Source organism: Pan troglodytes, chromosome 13 (genome assembly GCF_028858775.2).
Source record: "Pan troglodytes isolate AG18354 chromosome 13, NHGRI_mPanTro3-v2.0_pri, whole genome shotgun sequence".
In the NCBI taxonomy this organism is placed as follows: Eukaryota; Metazoa; Chordata; class Mammalia; order Primates; family Hominidae; genus Pan; species Pan troglodytes.
In genome coordinates, this window is record NC_072411.2 from 39,256,321 (window position 1) to 39,276,099 (window position 19,779).

The window sequence follows — 19,779 nt, forward strand, 5'->3', positions numbered from 1 at the left end:
TATTCTAAGTATTAGCTTCTATGCTGCCTTGTCTGTGGTATTGTCATACTTTTTTTTCAACTGAGTTCGTGAAAAAAAATAGAAAATTGAGATACATTCCTTATTCTAAGGTCTTCATTAGTTTGCAAGATTTTGATGAGAAAAATATAAAGCGTGATTCTCCCCTAGTTCACCACTGCAAACTTTCAATGTAGTTATGTGGTTTGTTGTTTCATTGTACTTCTTCAATATAGTACAAAAGTAGTCATTAGGCCCCTGCCATGTTCTGCAAAATTGAATAGGAACAGTTTAATAGCCAGGGAATCAGGCATGGGAAAAGACATCAAGAATGCCTTTTAAAGGGAAACACTGTGGTTATCCTCTGAGAATTACACAGTCAGTGATGTTTGCCTGCCTTAAACTGTTCTGTTTCTGTAGATTTGTTTTCCCAAGTACAAGAATTCTTAGATGTTGATGAGCTCTACAAATTTTTCATAAATTCCAAAATGTAGAGGATCCAAAGACAAGAACTGGCAATATCATGGTTGCTATAATAGCAGGCATATAATTCAGACAAAAACAGAAGAGGTTACCAACCAACTCAAGAAAAAGGCAAGCTCATCTTGCTTTTTGCATACTTTATTCAAAGTCAAGCTTCCTAGAGGCCTGAGCTGAAAAATGTGTTAGAGTGAAAATGGTTTGCCATGGTCTGTAACTTTCAATATGTTACTGTCACAATTATATCATAAAAACTAGTATACATATGTAACTAACCTGCACAATGTGCACATGTACCCTAAAACTTAAAGTATAATAAAAAATTAAAAAAAAAAAAAAAACTATTAGGAGCAAATACTGTAAAAGCAAAAGATTGCTTATGCATTAAGTAGACTAAACATCTTTCCCTTTACTTCTCATTTACTTCTTCATCCAAAATTTATTGAGACCTACTATGTGGCTGACATTGTGCCGGATGTTTGCACAATGTTATAAACAACAGTCTCACCTTCATCATGGTGCATTATACTAAATGGATACTAAATAATGTTTCAGCCACAAGGTAATTTTCATTGCATCATACAGGTTGACAGGATGTTATATTGCTAGACTCTCAGTTGTTACTTCAGTAAACATTCACTATGGAAAAATTGTGCTATAGAACTGTAGGTGAAAACTAGTGTTGGTGTTGTATACTAGGACACACTGGTTGGAGAATTCACTCTATCCAAAATTATAAAATTATATGTTCTAATATAGAAGTTTCAACTCTCTTTTTTTTGTGTGTGTGCATAGAGCAATGTATTTTCTGTTCCTTCCTGAAAATTTGTATTTTTAAATACAAACTGAATACAGCACCAAAGCACTATCTATACAGGAAAAAGTTAATAAGATGACTTCAGCAAAATTAAAACTTTTTCTCTGCAGAAGACACTGTTTAGAAAATGGGGAAAAAAAGACTGTAAAAGGATATTTTTAAATCACATGTGTGACAAATAATTTCTTTCTAGAATGTATAAGGAACTTACAAAACTCAACAATAAAAAAAAATCCCAATTAAAATAATAAGCCAAAGATTTGAAAAGACTCTTCACCAAAGATATACAGATGACAAATAAACACATGAAAAGATGCATCATTAGTCAATAGGAAAATGCAAATTAAAAATACAGTTTAATAACACTACACACCTATAAGAATGACAACAATTCAATAAAGAACAGAAAGAAACTGGTTATACCAAGTGCTATTAAGGGTGTAGAACAGTTAGAGCAATATAGAACTCTCAAACATTGCTCATGGGAAGGCAAAAGAGTGCCGCCACTTTGGAGAACAGTTTGGCAGTGTCTTATAACATCTACACTTGCCATATGATTCAGCAATTTCACCCTTAATTATTTACCCAAGAGAAATGAAAACTTGTAGTAATCTTGCATAGCAGCTTTATGCACAATCGCCAAAACCTGGAAACAACCCAAAAGTCTTTAAGCAGGAGAATGAATAAACAAAACCTTCTACATCCATACAATGCAATGCTATTCAGCAACAAAAAAGAATGACTAATTCATAGAGACAGTAACATGAATGAACCTAAATTGCACTTTGCTATGTGGAAGAAGTAAGACCTCAAATGATACAGACTGCATCATTTTTTATATATATGACATTCTGGGGGAGGAGGGAAGCAAAACTATAGGGACAGGTGCCTTCTCAGTCGTTCCGAAAAGTTAGAACTGGCTCACGCCTGTAATCCCAGCACTTTGGGAGTCCGAGGCGGGCAGATCACGAGGTCAGGAGATCAAGACCACGGTGAAACCCCGTCTCTATTAAAAATACAAAAATTAGCCAGGAGTGGTGGCGGGCACCTGTAGTCCCAGCTATTCGGGAGGCTGAGGCAGGAGAATGGCTTGAACCCGGGAGGCGGAGCTTGCAGTGAGCCGAGATTGCGCCACTGCACTCCAGCCTGGGTGACAGAGCAAGGCTCTGTCTCAAAAAAAACAAAAACAAAAACAAAAACAAACAAAAAAAGTTAGAACTGATGGGGAGGGATTGACTACAGGGGGACCCCACAAGGGAAGTTTTTAGTGGTGACAGAACTGTCCTGCCTCGTCATTTTGGTGATGGATACAAGACTGTGCATTTGCCAGAACCCATAGAACTATACAACTACAAAGAGTGAATTTTATTGAATGTACATTAAAAAGCTATGTGTGATGATAAATAATGGAAAAAAAGAAAATAGGCAACTTTTTCTACTAAGAACCTTAATGAAGTTTATGTTTTTTGACTTTGTTTTTCCATTTCAAGAAATCTATTCTTAGGAAAGTAATCAACGTGTTATGGTCAAGAATATTTTTGGGGTGTTATTTATCACAGAGAAATTGAAAACATCTTAATTGTGCAATTATAGTGAGGTAGTTAAATAAATTACCATACTTTTCCCATGTACAGACATTAAAGTTATGTTTCTGAAGGTTAATTACAGAGATAAATGATTATTCTTTAGTGATGTGTTACCAATTTACTCTATTGACTTACCCAATCTAACTTAAAAGTTTTGATTTTTCAACTATTTAACAAACTTCTAGATAATTTGAAGTACTTTGTAAAGGTATACCTCATGTTGAAGCTGGTCCAGATTCTTTTCTGCAGAGCTAGCTAGACAGCTAAATGAATTGAGTAATATTATTTCTGACTTCATAATCCTTTCAGTTCCTCTTATACTTTTCTAGCTAAGACAAAATTAGGATGAGTAAGAGACATAGTATCTTTAACTCAAATCATTTTTCTATTTGGAATGTCCTTTATCTCCATTTTTACCAATAATAAGAAAACCACATTATGTATAAATAGTGTTTGTAATTTTCTAAATATTATTTTCTATTACCCACTTTGATCCATCATCAAACCCAATAATATAATCAGAAATGTTAGTACTGCCCTTTCCTCCACTTATGGCAGGTATCTTAGGCCTAATAAGCTTAATAATTTTCCAGCGTCACATTTTGGTAAATGTCAAAAGCAGAACTGAAATCCAGACGTCCCAACTACTCATCAACTATTCTGTCCATTATAATGCACTGTTTATTTGCTCCAATATTTTCCTTTTGAAGAAGCATTTCCTACATTACAGAGGTCACATATTCATTTTATTATTTTATTCTGGATTCATGTTTTGAAAATTATACAGAGTTTTTCTGCAAAACTCTCATGAGAAACAAGGTTTCCATATTAAGTAGATGTCATCAGATCATATTTTGAGATGTTGCAGTCTGCTTTTTTCTTGTATACCTTCGTGGGCAAGAAACCCTCCCCCTGTTGATTTCTGAGGCATGCACTGGAAAAATTTGGATAATTATACCTCAAATACAAACATACAGAAAAGAGTTAGTGCCACAAAATGGAGCTCACATCAGAGACAATAATTCTGAAAGTCGGTAATTCATATGCAATAGCCAGGTGTATAGAAGAGTGCTTTGTAAATCCCACATAGCTCCCTTCAAATATCAAAAAGGAAGGCCAAAGGATTAGAGTGTAGAGTGTTAGCATAAGCCTGGATCCCACATTGCTGGCTTCCTGGGTCAGAAAGGAGGAGCCTGGGGAGGATGTGGAGAAGATAGTAGATAGTGAGAGTCCCTGGCCTCTCTCATTCTGTGGATGAAATACTGGGCTGAAGAAATGACAACTATGGAAATTTCAGATAGGTTAAAAGGAAACTGAAAGCAGAGAAAATGGTTCCCTGTGTTTAGGCACAGAGTGGGCCTGAGCTAGCTGCTACCCACCCTCCAAACCAGGTCTCCCCAGGCCTGTTTTATCATGTGGGGATAGTCCTGAAATTCCTGAGTGTCCCTGTATGGGCTGTGGAAATGTTGACTGCTCCAGGAAACTAGAACTGGCTTGAAGTCAGGTGTAGGTGGCCGTGAAGTATGTGGACCAGAAGATAGGAAAACTGTGTCATGGACCCTAGAAATTCGCAGTGGCTGCAGGTGCGCTTTCAAGACTAGGTAATAATACACAAAGACCAATTTGATGGCAATAGCTCAGTTGGAGAACCAGCAAAATTCACACAACATGTCCAACATTGTTACATACATGTCTCTCTGACCCTTGGCTGCTGCCCAGAGAAAATGAGAAAAGAGACAGAGGAGAAACATTGAAAACCTGAGATTGAGTTAAAAATGAAATATCGAGTTTTACCATCCAGTGCTAAGTTACTTTAAATGGATACCTTCTTACCCTGTTCTCACCCACCCTGACTACCAAGCTGAAAGGCTTATCAACAAGTTGGCGTTATTTTTAGGAACAAAAAAAGCCAACATTTTTTTCCTGCATTTTAGTTATAGTAATTTTCAAACTCTTTACACAAATATAAAATAGTGATTGCTTCCTCCTGGAATGTGTGACTGGACCCCCTCAATGTAACATTTCAGCACTGATGTGGTTTGAATTTGTGACTCTACCCAAATCTCATGTTGAATTGTAATCTCGAATATTGGGAGGAGGGGCCTGATGGGAGGTGACTGGAACATGGAGGCGGATATTCCCCTTGCTCTTCTCTTGACTGTGAGTTCTCATGTGATGTGGTTGTTTAAAAGTGTGCAGTATCCCCCCACCCCCGCTTCCTCCTAACTCAGCCCTGTAAGGTGTGACTGCTCCCCCTTCTGCCAATGATGTAAGTTTCCTGAGGCCTTTCCAGCCGTGCTTCCTGTACAGCCTGTGGAACCATGAGCCAATTTAACCTCTTTTCTTTATAAATTACCCAGGTAGTTCTTTATAACAGTGTGAGAATGAACTAACACAACCACTAAGACATTTTGTTAGATTTTTGCTCGATTTGTTGTTTTTGAGCAACTGCAGTTTGCTCCTAAATCATAGAGTCTGTTTCTGCTCTTTCACATCTCTTCTCACCTTGAGTAACACATAGTACAGAATTCGTTTACTAAAGGTGTGATAATACTTACATTTCACTGACTTTCCAGTGGATTGAGCCTTCTGTAGCCAGGTACATAAATTGTCCTGAGAGAGAATAGAACGCTTGAGTATCTGTAGAGCATCATGATTAAGAAACATACTCTGACTAGGTTGTCCATGTCCAAATTCAAGCTCCACGATTTACTTGTGTTTGTTCCTACACAGAATGTTTAACTTACCCAAGACACAGTGCCTTTATGAATAAAGATAGTTCCCACATAGGACTATTGTGAAATTTAAATGAATTAATATAGGTGATTTACTTGGGGCAGAAACTGACATCTATTAAGTACTATGCATGTGTTTACTGATATTAACGCTTTGAGGGTTAAATAAGCTAATACTTGTAGGACATAACAGTATGTTTCTGAGTACATCCTAGGTGATCAAATTGTTAGCTACTATTATTATTATCATTATTATTATTTTGAGATGGAGTCTCGCTCTGTCGCCCAGGCTGGAGTGCAGTGGCGCGATCTCGGCTCACTGCAAGCTCCGCCTCCCGGGTTCACGCCATTCTCCTGCTTAGCTACTCTTATTATATTATTGTATGTTGAAGAACTTTGTATAGCTACCCAGTTAGGCTTCTGAAACAAACAGCTCACTTGCCACATGGATGCAATTTTAGCTAATTCCTGGCCTTTGTAATCATGTTTATTTGGAATTTTTTTTCCTTATTCTTCATTTATTATTGCTATTATTTCTTATCTAAAGTATTTTCTTTTTAATGTCTCTTTTGGGTTTTCCTCCCATGTTCATTTTAGCCTTTGCTCTATGTTCTCTTTCTTTACTTCTATCAGTTCTTAGAACTTCAATGTTTTTCACTCTGTGAGCATCTTTACATCATTATTATATTTTTTGCCTGTGTTTGTGTAATTTAGCTCATCATACATTGTACAGTTTTTGCTGAATCTCCCTACTTGAGTCTTAACTTATGTGGCCTTGTATTCTATCACTTCCTCCCATCTCTTCATTCTGAACTGTCTTTCATCTACTCATCTTTTCTATGTTGGAAAAGCATTGTTCAATTCCACCCCATGCCATGATGCAGTTCCAAAATAATCAAGGTGCCCACTCTTCTGGGCTTGCTCCCCCAGTGCTAGATTTACTGATGAGCTGACAATGAATTGTGTAGAGTCCCTTATTTATGGTTTGGTATTATCTAAAAGTAATGTAAAGAGAAAGATATATGTGAGATATGAACCAGAAGGCAACACAACCCCAATGGATAAGAACTGAGCTTATTACATATTGCAGATCTGCTTTCCAAACCCAGCTCAGACACTGGCTGTGTAAGGAAAAAACTTTGAGAAAGTTTTTTAACTTCTTCATGCCTCAGGTGTAACAATAGTGCCAAACTAATGATATTAATATGAATATTCAGTGAAATACTGCATGTGATGTGGTTAGCTAGAGTTTAGTCCACTCTAAGCTTTCCCAAATATCAGATGCTATTGTTATTTTATTGCAGTTGTTGATGTTGTTTTTGTTATTATAATATTTGACATTGAGTTTCTTTATGTATCTTCCTGTATGTGTAAGCTAAATAGACAAATATGCTTCCAATTCTGAAATTAGCAAGCAGAGACATTAATTGTGTTGTTAGCAATATTAGGATGTTGTTCATAGCTTCTGTTTTGCCCTTAGCTTTTGTTCCATATTTTATTGATTCTGAATATAAACATTTCCTTAGCTGGTTAGGGTCTCAATCCAGAAGTGGCCAGGGGCTACTTGCTTTTGAGGACATAATATTTAGATTTTAAAAATGGAATTAAAAGCATATGAGTTCCACTAAATTTGCTACTTACTCTGTTGATATCTTACTCAGCTGTGGGCAAGCATTTAATCAAGGTTTATTGGCATTCTTTTCTTAGATTTAAATAGGACATAAAATTTTATGACATGTAGAGTATTTTCCATAACTGTTTCATTATTTTCCATAGTGTAATAGCATACAAGAGGAAATATCAATAAAGTACCCAGTATGCATTATTTTTGGACGAGTAAGGTAGTTTGAAGTTTGTATCATAACAAAATGTTGGTCTACTTTTCAAATTACACTGTGGATTCATGGTTGTCTAGATTTTTTTTATTTTCTTTTTCTTGGTACTTTGTTCATATCTTTATTTTTTTCTTTCTCTCTTTGGACACCTGTACTCTAGGGTCAGAAAATAAGAATTATAGACTATGCTGTTTGTTTATTTTTATGAAATATAACTGCTATTTATATTTTATTTTTAATTGGTATATACATTTGAACTGAAAAAAAGAAACATTCTTAAATGATCTTGAGTATATTCATATGTTAAGAATCTTTGTTGTGTCCAAGTGCTTTTGATTCTGCTGGGAATGGGCAGGTATTAGAAGAGTAGTGTGAACTGTAGCCAGAGCCTATTCATCTGGCTATCTATGCCACAGTCCCCAGAATCACCAGCGAGCAAAATTGAGTGATAAATGTGACTCCAGAATTCCACTCCTAGATGTATATCCCAAATAAGTAGAAACAGGTATTCAAACAAGTATATGCACATGCATATTCATAGCAGTAGTATTCATAATAACCAAAATATGGGAACAGCCCAAATGTCTATCGACAGATGAATAAACACATTTCAGTATATACATACAATGGAATATTGTTCATTCGTAAAATGGAATGAAGTTCTGAAACATGCTGTAAGGTGAATGTGCTTCCAAAATACTATGCTTAAAGAAGCCAGATGCAAAAGATCACAAATATATATAAAATATTCAGAATAAGTAAATTCATAGAGACAGAAAGAATGTAAATTGGCAGTTTCCAGAGGCTGCGGGGAAGAGGTAACAGAAACTGCTCAATGCGTATGGGGCTTTACTTTGGAGTGATTAAAATATTTTGTAACCATTGTGAATGTGCTAAATGCCACCGAAATGTTTACTTTAAAACAGTTAATTTTATGTTATGTGAATTTCATCACATTAAATTATTTTTCAAAATCCCAAGTGACACGGTCAAAGCAGCACCATTTTCCATTTTTCCAGAAGCATAACGGGTTTAAATAAGTCTATTCCATGAGGAGAGAACAGGGAGTTTGCTGTTATTGATCCCAGGGAGCCTGTTGAGTGCTGGGAATAATTTTACAGAGTCTTTTTGAAAGATGAATTCAATTTCCCTCTTAAATATATTCCATTTTATTATGACATTAGATTATCCGAGCTTGTGAAAATCACTTTTAATGGCTAAGCTTCTGAACTATGTAGGGCTTTATTTTCCATGCTTGCCTGAGATTTCCATGGTCTCATTGATCCATCCAAGAAATTAAAAACAGGAAAGCATAAATGTTCCTCTTCTGAGATGGGTTCTGTCTGCACAATGGGAAGATAATTATACCAATGTATATGGGCAGATGAGGTTATTTAGGCTCAAGTGCTTTATTTTTGGCTCTTAGATGGTTTAGATTAGCCAACCATGTCAATAAAAGGATCTGTATAATTATAAGTTTTTAAATATTTTATGTAAACCAATCTATGAAACTGTTGATTGTCATTTGTACACAAATATGAATAGTAAAGCAAGTGCTTTTCATGGCTGTGACATAAATATCTAGATTTCAGATGAAGACCATTTTTTGTGGTATATGTCTTTGCAATGACATTTTTAAGGTTCCCCTATATTGAGAGCTCACCATGTGTTAGACACCTTGATATGTATGTTGAATAAATGAATCCTAATCCTTAGAATAGCTCTAAAAGGTAAACATCATTATTTGATTCCTACAAATGAAATAATTGACGTTCAAAAATGTTAAGTGATGTCCTTAAGTGACTAAATGTTGGTAGCTACAATTCACCTTAATACACTTAATTGAGTCTGGCTAGACACATTGCAGCTGAAACCTCACTGTGCAGCTGGTTTTTTTTTTCAAGATTTCTTTTAAAATAACTCCCACAGGAATTACAGGATGCTTATGACTATTAGTTTTGCTTCCCTAAAGTTCTGATCTATTTGTTCCCTTTTCTGAATTAGCCTGTATAGCCAAACTACCAAAAGGTTGGTGTTGGTGGGAGTATTGACATTAAAGTTCACTGAGGAAATAGGTATATCAGCTTATAAAAAAGCTGAGATTTTAAAAAGTATTTGAGCACCTGAAATGAATACTGAGAACAATGAACGTAATGACAGGGAAGATGGTAAATTTGGGTCATGGGAAACCTGAGTAACTGGGAATTTAAGGAAGGCAGAGATACAATAAAACTTATGTTTCAGTCTGGATCATTTGGAATTTGATGTCAAATAACTCCTCCAAGATAGTCTTTCTCTTCTCATCATGCACCTTCAGTATTAACTATCTTCCAGATACCTCGTATTTTCCTACCTAACCTTTGCTGATCCTTCCAACGCCTGAAATACCCTCCATCCTTGCCACAAATTCTCAGCCCTTTTATTTCCATTATTGGAGGGAACCATGCCAATCCACTGAATCACTAAAATATTTTATGTTTGAATCACGCAGTTGCAACTTGACATTTACTTTTGGCCTTGGTTTTACTTTTATGTGTTAATAGCTCATCTTCATCATTAATCATGAGCTCTAGAAAGATAAGTAACAGTGAGCCCATCTATTTTTATCCCATCATATGCCTTGGACATAGTATTTACTCATCAAATAGTAGTTAACAATTTCATAATTCTTTAACGTAGAATTTTCTCAAAGCATACTCATAAAAGTACCATTTCTGAAAGAAAGAGAGAGATGCTCTTCCAAAAGTATGGCCCTTGATCAAATACAGATGAAAAGCACTACATCTCATTTACCTTCTAGGAAACTTACAATATATATTGGCATTTTCAACACTGAGAAATTTTTCAGTAATGAAACAAATGTTACTATTTTTAACCCAACACTCACCACCTTTCCCCTTACTTTTATTCATAAAACCCCTACAAATATCTTGTTCCTCAAAATGTTTATTGTGAGACATAACTTTAAAGTATTTTGTGCACAGATTATGTTAATAATATTCACAAGTGTGAAAATTAAATTTTGATTAGACGTAGGTTGGGCCTTTTGTTTGGCCTGCCTGCTTCTATACTTGTGAAAGTGCTGTATTGGGGGTGTGTGTGTGTGTGTGTATGTTACACACAGTGTGAACTCAACCTGGAAATAGATTGAGACTGAAGAGAGAATTATTGGAACTGGTTTTTCAGCTTGATTATCTGCTAGAACGTCTATTACTTCTCATAATATGCTTGAAAAGCTTTATTTGTACCTCAAGGGCAATGAGCCTGGCCTCATTTACAAATATGAATGCAGATATTAGCTGTGCACTATCTTCTCCTTCAGGCAGTCTTGCTGACTGTCAGCTTATTTTATTGACTTCCTCAGAAAAAGAATATCCATCTCCTTGGAATTAGACACAGCACGGTTAATGGGAGAAGCAGAAGTTTCAGAGTCAGAGGGTCCGGATTTGCTCCCCAGCTCAGGCCTGTGTAAGCATGAGCAAACTTTCCTCTCTGAGCCTCTGCTCTGAGCCCTCATCTATGAGATGAGATGGATCACACTTGTCATTCAGAGTTTCTTGTGAGGACTCAATAACATATGCAAAGCCTGAATGATATATGCAAAACACAGTGCCTGGCGCAAGGAGATGTTCAATAAATACTAGTCCCCTTCGCGTTTATTTTTTTGTTTCAGCCAGATCATGACAAGAGAATTTCAAAGCCATAAAGTCATACAAACAAAACCGCCTCTCTCCTATAGTTGCCATTTCATGTTTTATGTTGTTATTTCAAACAATAAATGATGTCACTATTCTTTGTGTCCTCTGTTTTTATGAGGAGACTGTGAATGAGGGAAATAGTAAGAGTTGAGTTATTATCTATAAAAGAGGAATATTTGAATTCTACTAATAGGAAATAAATAACCTGAGAGTTTTAATTAGCCATTGTAGTCATTTGAAATATTTTTCCATTACTTAGAAATTATCCCTTTAGTCCTAACATCTGTTAATTATAAAACTCCATTATTTTATAGTTTCCGAAAAATCATGTTCTATGATATGGTATCAAAGGATTGTAAATAGTATTTACAGAAAGGCACTGAGGCAATAGCAAAATTGAGGATCCTTGACATCTGGTGTGTTTGTGCCATATTTTTGAGTATAGTTATTTTTTGGTTTAGCAATGCATTAGATTATTCAAGGGGGAATAGTAAATGTATTAGGGAGAACTTCAGACTGGCTGTCAACTTTATGTCAACACGTTATATAATTTTAGCCACAGGTCCATTTTCATTTTAGTTTCAGATAACTTACCACTATGAAAAAGGAGAACAAAACAGTCATTGTGTGATAATATTGCATAAGGTTGCATATTTGGAGGTGAATGTACCCAAAAGAAAACTAGAATTATAAAATTCCTTTTAATGTAGTAGATTAGAAGGCTCAACATAAATTGTGGTTTTCAGGTGAACGGACAGCTCTGACTTCCGTTTTGAAGAAAAGCATATACTTGTTATATATGGTTGTCCATATCACATCCACCACGTCCGTCTTTAGCCATCCGTGGCTAAATTGTTTCTGAAAGAAGCCAACTTTGTCTCTATGAAAGATTACAAATGGCAGTTTTGCTGTAGTATCTACCTTTCTAAATGCCAAATTATCTCCTGGCAGTTTTTTCTGATGTAAATGTTGTGAATGGCTGAAGAAACTATCATTTTTGGGGGGGTACTTTAAACTGAAGTAATAGATAAAGCAGTGAGCCTTGATTGTGCATTAATCACCAACTGTCTTGATCTTATTGATTGTAGGAGAAGATGTATCAGGGAGTCTTTGCCCAGTTCCCCCTCCTCCTGAGAGGAAGGCTTGTGAAATTCCCTGCCGAATGGACTGTGTGCTGAGCGAGTGGACGGAGTGGTCATCCTGTTCCCAGTCCTGTTCAAATAAAAACTCAGATGGGAAACAGACCAGGTCAAGAACTATCCTGGCACTGGCTGGGGAAGGTGAGTAACAGAAAAGGTTTTCACTTTGGATTCATTAGCTCAATTATTATCATTTTTCTTCATTGGTGATAGAGAAGTTTATATGGAGGAAATAGTCACACATAGATGATATCTCTATTCCCTGAATCCAGATTAACAGTTTCATTTCCCTCTATGCTTTTTGCTTTGATTCTCTAGTTTAGCTATACTGGGTTAACCCATTTACATGAATTGCTTTACCACATACCTGTGTATGGGCCATGGCAATCAGATGGATGTTATTTTTCAGAACCCTTCTTAGACAAGAAAGCAGAATTTGGTTGATACACACCCAAACCAAAGATAGCTTGTGCAGTTGGGAACATAATTAGACTATGTTTAGTAAAAAGAGCTTCAAATTAATAATCAGGAGACATGGCTTCTCAACTGGGAACTGCCACTAACATCTGCAAGCTTCTGCAAACTACCTGATCCGTGCATGCTGGCATCCTGTCATGCCAGCATTCTGCAGGAGGGGGGCACAGCATGGAGGCTGTGAAAATGGCTTTGATGAAGCTAAAAAGTGCTATGAGAATATAAGCGGGTGACATCAGAACAAATTAGAGGAGCAGCTGTTCCTGTAATTTATGGTGATGGTCTCTGTCTCCAGCACACGTCATTTCTTTCATGCCCTCCCTTGGCTTTTTCTGCCCATGGCTCAGTTAGAACAGCAGGACAGCATGGCCACTGGCTGTGAGGAGCTACTTTTTAAGTAAGTTTCTGTTCTTTGATCCTGCGAAATGGGGCCAGGGTCAAGATAAATGAAGATTTTCATATTCTTAAAGTGAAGATGGTTCCTTCTCTTTTCTTTTATATTTCTGGAAGGAGTGAATGGGAAAAAAATCAAGAATAACAAAACCAAGGTCACAGATCTTGGGCATTTGGGCCACTGAATAAACCATTAAAGTGTAGAAGAGTAGGCAAAGATCGATGCTTTAGATAAATACCACTTTTTATATGGATATAAAAATGTGAGAAAAGGACAATAATGAAATTGGATTGTCTGACTCATCCAAGAGTCTATGGATGCATATATGTCTGGTCTTCCTGCCAGGGGATAGCACATTGTCAGGTATTATTTCAGAGTTTAAGGAGGGGTTTTCTTCTCCAAACAAACTTCAACAGATATTTCTGGATTTCTCAAATTGCAGTGAAATGCACTGCTTGATAGAGGATAGGTGTCTTAAAATAGTTCTCTTGGAAAAATAATGCCTCTCTTAGGAAGACCGTGCTGCATAAGGGGTGTGTGTGTGTGTGTGCTCATTCAAGATAATATAACTTCGAGGTCATAGACTATTCTAACTGGCTAATACATGAATATAAGAAGCATAGAAATATTTTTTGGAAAGCAGGTTTCTTTGGAGTTTATCTCAGAGATACATGCTGCAGTGGTGGGCAACAGAGTGTGGACTGCTGCTTGTTATTTAGTGGAAAAGAGTGTACAATATTATCCTCAGGTGTTGCTTGGGACAAAAATCCCTGTTCTTAGACTGAGAAGAACAGTGCAGTGGCTCAGGTCTTTGGAAGGCTGTGTCAGCAAAGCTGTCTCTCTAGACCATTAAAGCAGCAGAAACAACAAAAACAAGAACAGCAACCACTATGTATTACCTTTTGTTCTTATTTTTGGCAGGTGGAAAGCCATGTCCCCCTAGTCAGGCTCTCCAAGAGCATCGTTTGTGTAATGACCATTCCTGTATGCAGCTTCACTGGGAGACATCGCCTTGGGGCCCTTGTTCTGAGGACACATTGGTAACTGCCCTTAATGCAACCATTGGCTGGAATGGAGAAGCCACGTGTGGTGTAGGCATTCAGACTCGGAGAGTCTTCTGTGTCAAGAGTCACGTGGGACAAGTAATGACCAAAAGGTATTTATTAGCCTGTTACTGAAAATGCATTTGCTTATTTCATGTTGAGTATTTTTAGTTGAAAGCATTTATCAAGCAATAGATATTTCTGGGTCTCTGATAGAGTAAGAGGGTTTGTTGTTGCTGTTTGACCATTAAAGATTAAAACATGTGCCTCAAACAAAGATAAACATGGTTATGATATATATCACTGGTGCATTTATAACATGTATTAATATATCAGTTCTTGGATAAAAATGAATAGTGTCCACAAACATTGAATGCTTTTGAATAATCAAATTTTCTAGAGCTGATCTCTGTATTTTTTACTCTTCTCAAATCACATAAAGACGAGGTCAACATAAAGCTAGGTTCTGTGCTTTGAAATATAGGGTTGTGTCTTACTCTTCTTTAGACTCCACAGATCTCTCCTGCATTAAATAGATACATCCATACAGCCATTCTAATTAGACTAATGAATCCATGCCCCCCAGAAGCTTACAATCTCATGCATGTTATACTCTATGTACATGGAGATATAAAACTTTTTAAAGACAGTAGGAAAATATGGGCTTGGAAACTAGGATATAGATGTCAAAACGATCAAGAACAACTGCAAATGATTGGAGGAAAAAAAGTAATTGACTAAAGAACTGGCTGTGGGAGTTTTATCACTAGACCAAATGAGGAGATGTATGTTTTCCTAAAGTCCCTGTGGGAAGGCTGGTAAAGAAGAAAACAGAAGGGCCCTATGCATTATAGAGAGACTTGTGACTGGTCTATCTGGAAAGATTCCCAGTGGCCATATTTGGAGACCCCACTCCAGGCACAGGTGTAGGCCACTAGGATGAGCTGGTGCCAGCTTTGGTCTAGTGTCATAAGCTAGGCAACATACAGTGCCTCCCCAGGAATTTTCAAGCTGGGAGAATGAAACTCATTTATTTTCTGTTCATCATACTCTAAGCATATGAGCTGAGAGTTGCCACAGACAGGGTCAGGTCTGGTGGAAAAAGTAAAAGGAGAGATTCATTCTGATGCTCAGGAAGAAACAGATATGCAGTTGGAACAAATCCTGGCAGCACTGAACCGTGGTACTGTCCCTACTGACTACACCCTGCCTTCCATGGCAAAATATGAAAATACATTTGATGTTCTGCCTAATTCAATTTAATTTGTGTTTCTCTCATGGGCAATGGAAACACTGAATAATTTCATCTGGGGAACCACGGTGAAGGGCTCTGGGCCTGACCCACACTGTCATGGAAGCCACTTTGGCCATGTGTAAGGAAAGTCACCCAAGCTCCGTTATGGGAAATGAACTGCTTACGGCAGCAGATAGAGTGCAGACTGGCAGACACTGCCCAGAGCTTGTGTTAGAGCATTTGATGAGCGGGTGGTTTTGCAAATACACATGAAGATGTGTATTTGCAAGTCGTACTGTGACTTGAAGGGAAGCATAGCCTGGAACACTTGACCTTTCTCTTCTCCTAAATGTGGCTCCCAGAGTGCTGGGATTGGGTGTTCTTTCTTGTTCCAACCCTAGTCTAGCACAGCATCTGGCAGGTAGTTAGTATAAACATTTCTGGAATTTATGAATGAGCTAAACCTATATGTAGAGGAGTGATCGGTTTGCCAAGGATTGGATATGAAGATCAAGGAAAGTGTATGTTTATCTTTTGCTTCAAGAAAAACATATTTAATCTCCCATGATAAATTTTGTTAAAGGGTACTATCATGAAAAGTAGTGAACATGTCATACATATGACCTGCTCTTTTTAGCTCATAAATACTGTTTTTGCTCTAGAACCTAACTCTACATTATTAGCAGTGTTCTTGGAAATGTCAGCTTGTATCAGTTGTATTTTTCAACTTACCTGGTAGCCATAGCAGCACATGGATTGATTGGACCAGTGAATCAATGGAAGTTATAGACAAATATGGACAATAACATTTAGTATCACCTGCTTCAGGTGATAACCTAAGTCATGAGGTTATGGTAAAATTCTGAAAGTTTTATAAAGGTGTTACGCAGACATGAGAACTCCTTTTATCTGAGAAGGATTGAAGCCTAGACAATGTTTATTTTTATGACCTGAATTTTCAACTGCTTTAGAAAGATTAGAATGAATATAAAAATAATAATAAGTATGGATTAGATGTAGGAGTAACCCTACATAAAATGCAGCAAACTATTATTCTTTATAGTGATGAAAAATTTTAGCATGCCTGAAGCCTGATCTCGTTTCCACAAAGCTTTTCATCTTTGACCCACTATGACAGGAAAAATCCACTGGACGTGAATGTAGCTTGTTTATTTTTTAGCAAAGGGGCATTAGAATTGAGACTGATACCAATTCCATAAATTATCATCATATTTTAAAGGGCTATTCGGACAGAAAAAGTTGAGTTATATGTTCAAATCAGCATCTATTTCTTCTTGTATCGTCATTATTACTTTGAATCACAGTTTCCTGAAGGTTTCTGAGCACATCAGCTTACTCAAATGTTAAAGAGGATTTGAGAAAAAAATCACAGGAACAGAAGTTTGTAGTTTAAAACATAATTCATAATAAGCTAATATGCATTTGTTTTAAAATGTACATAAGTGAGACTAAAATATTATTATTACAGTAAATCATCTCCAGTTTTGCTGTGGTTTACCAACACAGAAAAATCAATTGCACAGATGTTTTCCCTAACATACACACACAAATATAAAGGCATTGCTAATGACTTTCTGTACTGTTAATGAGGCTGGAGACTTAACAACCTAGTTTTAATTCTGACTGTATGTCTCCAAATAATCCTGTTAAACATGAGCAGCCTGCATTGACTTTAGTGAAATTAATTAAAATTCTTGAGGTTAATGAGATTAATTGAGCTAAGAAAATAATACCTAGTGTCCAGTGAAGCACCCAAGGAGATTATCAGCAATATAAAGTATCCTTTGCTATGCCTCCAGAAATATATTTTTGCTCTTTTTCACATGAAAGTCATTGCAGTGGGAAAAGATCCCCTGTCATATATGAAATCTTTGGGATGGGGATAGAGAAATGGAAAGGAAGAAGAAAATATCCCAGAGAAAGAGTGGCCTTCAGAAAACAGAGAAGGACGCATGTTTCCATGGAACGTGTGGTTCAAAATAATGTTATATCTCTAAACCCACTGCACTGAGAGGCATAGAGTTTCTCGCAAGTTCTTGTGTCCCTGGGTTGGTGTTTTGGTTTCCATGTAATTGTACAGGTGAGACTGTTACCATTGTACGAGTAATCAAACTGATCATATCAGAAAATGAGAGCTAGCTGGGAACAACTGAATCAGAGTGAGAGCTTGTTGGGATCTTCCTGAAGTTGTGTTCGGTTTTGTTTTACTATTCAATGCTTTTCTTTCCCCGGTGGCAGTGTACAAAAAATAATGATAATAAAGATTGAAAACACATAACTCAAAGCCTTTCAAAGTTCCTGATAAGGTACTTTCTGCTTTTAATGTGAAAACAACTGGCATTTTGTGAGATATAGCCATAAATAGCTCCATTTAAACATTTAACATTTAAAAGCTTGGCAGGTTTCCCCATCTAGCTGAGTGAGATGAATACATCAGTTCCTGGGTCAGATGACTAATTATGGAGGTGTAGCTAAAAAATGGCAGGTCTTTGTAGCTCAATGTGATGTATTTCAGTGCTTATAAGAAGCTGAAGCTAGCTGGGCGCGGTGGCTCATGCCTGTAATCCCAGCACTTTGGGAGGCCGAGGCAGGTGGATCACCTGAGGTCAGGAGCTTGAGACCAGCCTGGCCAACATGGTGAAACCCCATCTCTACTAAAAATACAAAAATTATCCAGGAGTGGTGGCAGGCACCTGTAATCCCAGCTACTCGGGAGGCTGAGGCAGGAGAATCGCTTGAACCTGGGAGGCAGAGCTTGCAGTGAGCTGAGATGGCACATTACACTCCAGCTTGGGCAATAAGAGAGAAACTCCGTCTCAAAAAAAAAAAAAAAGCTGAAGCCTACAGTGAGGCCAAGAGACAAGAGTTATAGAACATTCCAGTGCAAGTCCAGGAAAATATATTCATTGAAATGGAATTCATTCCCTTTTATGGAGAGCATTGCTAATCCAAAATCAGAGTATTACATGAAAGCAGGAAGTTAAATTTTGACAAAAGGCAAGGGGCCATGTATGCTTACTAACTAAAAAGTGAATCCATCTGTTTCTCTGGGTTTCAAGGCTTCAGTTTTGTTGCGGAAATAGCTGGAGAAATAAGTCTAATATTCCCCAGGGATTTATTTGTCTTCAGGCTTCGATAGCACAGAATACTATTCAGTCATTCACTTACTGTTACTAAATGTTTACACTGAGCTAAATATGGGGTTTTTAAGGCACGATATAAAATGGAATTCTACCATCAAGGCACTCAAAATTAGTGTATGTACAGCATGTGCGTGTATGTGCACACACACAGCATCAGCACCCCAAAAGTTATCAAAAGTCTTTTCTATGTCAGTGATAATACAGTGATACAGAAAACCAACTTTACCTTTTTCAGAAGTTGGGGAGAACCTAGGTTCCTAATAGCCAAAGACTGTATTTTTGAAGACTATGAGAAAATGTATGGAAATTGGAAATGTGACGATACATGAAAGGATAGACAATGTGTAGATAAAAAGGAAGAGAAAGTTGAATCCCTGAGGAAAGGGTAAACCTCATTGGCAGGGGAAGTGACAAAAAGACAATTTCCATTGCAACAAAATATTTGGCCCTTATCAAACCAAAAATAACTTGCATTTCCAGGAAAGCCCACAGTTCATTTCTTCTATAATAGCACTGTAACCTAAGCTTGACCTTTGCCCTTGAGGGAATGATACTCTTTCTCTCTTTCAGACTTAAGAGAAAAAGAGAGAGAAAGGGCCATATCATGGAGAGTTCAAGTATTACCCAGTGAGTGTTTATGGTGAGTGATGCCAGGAAAGGGTCAATAAAATTGACAATATCAGTTCCCTAAAAGAGATTAATGCCTACTCCTAATTGAAGGGGATAAAGTTCCTGAGATATTAGCAACTCTCTATAGAAAGCTTGAAGTGTTGCGCCACAAATATTTCCAGGCTGTTTTGTGAATGTTCGAGTGTTGGATGGGTCCATATGGGAACCCTTGTGACTCCTGGGCACAGGAAGTTGGCATCACTCAAGTTGTGTTTTCATTCCCAGCTATCTACCAGGAAAGGATGGAGAAGAGTTAGAATAAATGGCAATTGAATTCATTTTTAGAAGACCTTAAAAATTAATAAGGGACTTAGGAATGATTTTAGTGTTTTCTTATCTTGACTAAAGTATGATATAAATTTTCCTTACCAGAGTAGCTTGTTTAAATAACACTATATCCTGATAATGACACTCATCTTTCTTTCTCTTGTTATGCTCATTGAATCAATCTATTTTATAGATGGTTTGTGTGTATATATGTATTAAAGATAGTTAATAATAATAATGCCACTAA

General features: G+C 36.9%; 1 protein-coding gene across 2 annotated transcripts in view; it reads left to right on the top strand.

Annotated features, from left to right (window-relative positions):
- Window positions 1–19,779, top strand: part of THSD7B (thrombospondin type 1 domain containing 7B) — a 908,985-nt gene that overhangs the window by 448,276 nt on the left and 440,930 nt on the right. For both annotated transcript variants that reach the window (XM_054679008.1, XM_009443389.3), the window contains exons 8-9: window positions 12,237–12,428; window positions 14,077–14,311. In XM_054679008.1, coding sequence (XP_054534983.1) covers window positions 12,237–12,428; window positions 14,077–14,311 — 427 coding nt within the window. The remainder of the gene's footprint in view (window positions 1–12,236; window positions 12,429–14,076; window positions 14,312–19,779) is intronic.